Consider the following 5,023-nt stretch of genomic DNA (forward strand, 5'->3'; position numbering starts at 1 on the left):
GGGGTTGGGGGAGGGGGGCAGGGTGAGGCTGTCTCTTTTCCAGTGGTTGACATGTTAATATGGTATTAAGTTGAGGTGAAAAATGATACTTTTCTTGCTGATCCTCATTTTTAAAAAGCTGGGAAAAGGGGCAATAAAGTGGCCTCCTGGCCCTCCGTTACTAATCTGTCGTCTCATGCCACAGAGGAAGATCCAGCTGGCGGTGCTGACTCAGGCTCACAATCAAAGCTCCAATGGCAGAGAGTTCTCTCCAGCCCCAATTTATGGACAGACATAACCCTCATCCTGCACTGAAGCGCGGGGTTCCAGTCTGCGTGCCTGCAGGTTAGCTGCAGAACTGGGCGTGGATGCCCCGCCGGACAGGCCCCGTGGGGTGTGGCCGCTCTCCGTCTACAGCTGTCACGTAGCTAAAATGTCCTTCCATACCCTTCAGTGTATGTTTAAGTTAGAGCAGGGACCACTGTCATATAAAGACGTCTCAGGCCGGTTATGTGCTTTGACAGGTGTGGAAAATGACCAGATTTCAATAAATGTTCAACAGTTACTTAACCTGTCTCCCAGTGCTCGTCCGATAGTGCAAATTATGGCTTCGTTGTGTGCGTTTCAAAGGTAAAGGAGCCTGGTGGGTGTTCGGTGGCTCCCATCCTACTGGGAAACTTCCTGGAGGCGGGCCAGCCAACCCCATGGAGGGCGAGGACACCCCCATTCCGCGTAGGTCACCTCTAGGGTCCGCCCAAGGACCCCTGAGCCCCATGAAGCCTTGCTGGCAGGACTGCACCGACAATCTGAGAAGGGGCCTCCCACCCAGCCCGGCAGGGACATCCCCGGCTGCACCCCGCCTTTCATGTGCCCGCGGTGCCAGGCTCATCCCACACGACATCTTAACCGAAAAAGACAACACAGAGCACGAAAGGAAGCATGCGAATAAGCAGAACCGGCAGCCCGTGAGCGCTGACACGCACAGCCTTCCAACCCCAGGGATGCGGCAGAGAATGGAAATAGGTCAGAACAGGCTATTCTTGTGGAACCAAGACCACTGCCAGGCCGGAAGAGTCCCTCCGTGGCTGGAGTGTGAGTCAATGCCGTGTGTGTGTTTTTCAAATAAGAATTTGTGATAGAAAACTGAAACGTGCACAGTCGATGACGTGCTAGAATACAGAAAGGAAAAAAACGTTCCTTTTACAGATGTGATTATAGCAGTTCGTTAGCTTCATTACTGCCCTCGCATATCAGATCAAGTGTCCTGGCTGCATGGTTTTTAATATGTAATTCTTTTATTATTCTGTAAAAGGTAACAAAATACACAGAACAAAACTTTCCCTTTTTTTTTAACTAAAGGTACAAACCCATATTATCGCTTATATATAAATACTATACTCTATAGCTGATCATTAATTAGGTGTGTAAGTCCAACAGTGTAGCCCTGGTAAAAAAAAAAAACCAACAAAAAACAAAAAATCAAGAAAAGTTTATCCAAGAGTGCAGTGTCCTCCTGTGTTGTTTCTCCTGAATGAGCCCAGGACTTTGTTGGCTGAAGACAGGACGGAGGAAATCACTGTGTGTGCACAGGTGTGTAAAGGAGTGCTTTTGACTGTTCTTAAAATAATGTTCACCCCTCAAAGAAACATAAATATACAAAGAGGCATCCTTCATAGAAATCAAGTACAAATCAATCAATTTGAGCTCATTTCAAATACAGAAAAAAAGTATGGCACAGAATATAAGCCACGATGTGGTTTTAATTATACTGAATCGCGCATCACACATGCCAGCATGGAGTTTGTCATCCAGACTTTACAGGCATCTTTCTTTAATTCGACCAGCCCTGCTCCAAGCATAAGACAGGAAGTGATTCGATAATAATAATAATAAAAATCAGGCCTGTTTGGCACTATGATACAGATGGGAAAAATAAACCAGGGAAGCTCCCACTGGTCCCAGCCCCAGAATATTCCCACTGAAATAACTACTCTCTTTTTAAAGGAACTGGAGTACGAAGAGGGGTCTAGACTTAGAGAACTACAAACACGAGTTTTAGAGTCTGAGCGTGACCCTGGGCGGAGCAGCAGAGCGCAGGCGCTGAGGCCCCGCCCGGCCCGCCCGGCCCCTTCCAGGCCAGGCCTTCACATGGCCTCGAACTCGTCGATGCGCTGCTTGGTGTTGCCCTGCCGGATCTGCCGCAGCGTCTTGTACTTGTCCCGGCCTTGCCTCATGTTCTCATTGTGGATGATGTCGTTGTGGGTCCTCTTGTTCTCGTCCCTGGCCTGGGACAGCTCATTGGACAGAGTCTGCAACACCAAGCGGCACCGGTCAGGCCCCACCCTTTCCACCCGCCTGGCGGCTCATTCCGTCGCCTTAACGGCCACCTGCTCCCGCATGAAGCTAAGGACATAGGGGAGCGCTAGGGCGGAGCCCCCGTAGCCCGTAGCCTGCCCCCGCCTCTCACCATCAGCTGCCGCTGCACACGCTCGTTCTTCTCGGCCTCGGTGATCCGCTTCTCCTCGTTGCGGTCGTCCAGGATGCCCTCACTGGACAGCTCGGCGCTGTAGCCCGAGTTCTCCGTGCCCTCGTCCTGCAGGTTGTCCTGGACGTGGTAGCCCACAGGCTCGTACGCGGGGGGCGGCGGCGGGGGTGCCGTCATCACCAGGTGCAGCTCCTCCTTGGTCTTCACCAGGTCATCCTGGGCTTCTCTGGCCTTCAGAGACAAACCAGCTGACAGGTGAGGGCTTCTCATGCAGAACCTCGTGTTGTGTTTGGGCCATGTTCAGAATCACCTCTTCTTTACGAAGGAGGCCCATTCTCCCCGCTAGGAAGGACTATGCCCCTCTGTTGTCCCCTCCTCCCCCTTTCCCGTGGCAGGCTGCATGTAGCACAGACCGGAAGAGGTGGTCACATGTGTCTGATCAGCGGTGTCCCCTGCAGGGTCTCACCAGCCTCTGAGGTCGGGGCCTCACAGTAGTTACCAGGCGTGCTCAGGGCACAAGAAACTGATGCCAGGGCCCTGATATTTTTCTAGTATCATAAAATTTGTTTCTCTCTATAATCCCAGTAAATGCTCATTGTACTTATTTTGGGGGGAGGGGGGAGGAAGGAAAAAAAATTTCCAGCCACTAGAAAGAACCGTGCTCACATTCTGGTGTGTGGTCTCACCCCACTTTCCTGGGTGGCTGTCCCGCTCAAGCACTGTCTTGCCCTTCATGCCTCATCCTTCCAGTAGCTTTCAGGGGTACGCACAACTCAACGCCACCCACCTCACGGCCACCCCGACCCCACAGACGGGCTTAGTTTGTCCTGTTTTGTAACCAGCTTTACTCAATACTTTATAATAAGCACTTTCTCCAAAAACCCAAGGACTGGATCTTTTGCAGGGAACTCCGGCTGGGGATGGGAGATGGGGGACAGGGGTGGGGTGGAGACCGGTGAGGGGGAGGTGCCTGGCGTCCCCAGAAGGGGTTGCTGCAGAGGGAAAGCATGGGACCCCGCCTCCCCACGCACACAGCTTGGCCGAGGTCTGTGCTCTGAACCACACCCAAAGCTTTCCGGGTGGACAGACAGGCCCTCTGGGTGGACGCTAGGGAGGAACACATCTCACTATCTCACTATCTCGGCTCCAGCTTGTTAAAGCTCTCCGCGGGGTCCTCAGGGTACGATTCCCCACCTGCAGTAAGGAATCCAGGCCACCTGCCCGGGTCACACAGCAAATGAGGGGCAGGGCTGGGACTCTCCCCGAGTTTGGAGACCTCCCCCGTCCAGATCTTTCCTCCGTGCCACGCTGCAGAGACCAGCGGTCAGGACCGGGCTTGTTCCAGGCCCTGTGGCCCGTTGCTGGGGGCACCCACATAAGCCGATTGAAAGCTGGTTCCTGACGGGGGCGGCCCGGTGGGGCTGAACACTTCGGGTTGGCCGGAGCAGAGCGGGACGAAGTGAACAGAGAGGTTCTTTGTTCTCTGCTCCCCCAGTAGTGCAGAGTGGCCACTGTGGCCAAGCCCATTCCCACGGGGATTTCTGTCTAGGACCTGCGACCAGGATCCGCAGGGCGCTGGGAACCGTCTCTCAGGCTTTCGATGCGACGTGCCAGCCTGGCCCAAGCCGCAGCCCCCGCCCGCCACGAGGGGGCGCCCCGCCCGCCACTCACCCTGTGCTGCCACTCCTCCACCTCGTCCTCCTTGCGCCTGCGCGCCTCCTCCAGGAGCGCGATCTTGGCGGTGTACTCCGCGAGCTCCGCGGCCTGCACGGAGCGAGCTGCAGTGAGTTCCCGACGCTTTCCAGAGTCCATTTGTGAACGGACGGCCTCCCTCGCAGCGCCGCATCCCTCACGCCTCCTCCCAGCGGGCAGAGTGTCCTTCGCCGGCCCCCAGCACGGCCCCTGCCCGCCCCTCCCCACCGGCCACGGGACAGCCCCAAGCAGATCAGTTTACAGCCCAGACAGAAATCATTGTTAAGGCAGGTGTCACTTTTTCGATCCCCGGAGGCTGCCTCTCCATAATTCAGCACCGTGAAACCCCGGGGACTCCTACCAGCTGCTCCTGGCTCTTTATCTGATCCACCGCCTGCTTCTCCAGCTCCTCCTTGGAGCGCAGCGCGGCCATGCGCTCGGCCTCCAGCCGCTCGGCCTCCTCCTGCGCGCGCTTCCTCTCCTCCTCCAGCTGCAGGGCCCGCTGAATCTGGTCGGACAGCTCTGAGGGGCACAGAACCACGGCCGCTCACGGCTCCGCCAGGCACTCGGAGGCCAGCCCGAAACGCCCAGCCCGGGGGATGGGCCGGGGTCACGGCCGGGCAGCATGGCAAATGTTACAGGGTAGTGGCCCGAGTTTCAGCGTGACAGGGCCTGCTGCGCTGACATTGCCAGGGGAGCACCCTGCTTCCCTCCCACTGTGTTTACAGGACACACGAAGGCTGGGCCTGGGTTCTAGTGTATGGCGGGGAGGGGACAGAGCCCGGTGCCCATAGTGGCCAGCTCTGAGACCTTGGAACGATCCACTCCTACAAGCGAAACCTTTACCATGCTCTTAAGGAAAATGGG

At 55.9% G+C, this 5,023-nt stretch overlaps 2 protein-coding genes across 2 annotated transcripts in view; one reads left to right on the top strand and one right to left on the bottom strand.

The window, feature by feature from the left end:
* SYTL3 (synaptotagmin like 3) overlaps positions 1–1,235 on the top strand; it is a 74,007-nt gene extending 72,772 nt beyond the window's left edge. Inside the window, exon 18 of the mRNA XM_025049068.1 lies at positions 185–1,235. Within this exon, the coding sequence (XP_024904836.1) occupies positions 185–294 (110 nt within the window). The 3' untranslated portion in view covers positions 295–1,235. The remainder of the gene's footprint in view (positions 1–184) is intronic.
* Positions 1,236–1,719: 484 nt separating this feature from the next.
* Positions 1,720–5,023, bottom strand: part of EZR (ezrin) — a 45,856-nt gene continuing 42,552 nt past the window's right edge. Inside the window, exons 10-13 of the mRNA XM_006915028.2 lie at positions 4,518–4,678; positions 4,136–4,228; positions 2,447–2,695; positions 1,720–2,288 (exon numbers count right to left, since the gene is read on the bottom strand). Coding sequence (XP_006915090.1) covers positions 2,124–2,288; positions 2,447–2,695; positions 4,136–4,228; positions 4,518–4,678 — 668 coding nt within the window. The 3' untranslated portion in view covers positions 1,720–2,123. The remainder of the gene's footprint in view (positions 2,289–2,446; positions 2,696–4,135; positions 4,229–4,517; positions 4,679–5,023) is intronic.

Source organism: Pteropus alecto, unplaced genomic scaffold, assembly GCF_000325575.1.
Source record: "Pteropus alecto unplaced genomic scaffold, ASM32557v1 scaffold195, whole genome shotgun sequence".
NCBI classification, from domain to species: domain Eukaryota; kingdom Metazoa; phylum Chordata; class Mammalia; order Chiroptera; family Pteropodidae; genus Pteropus; species Pteropus alecto.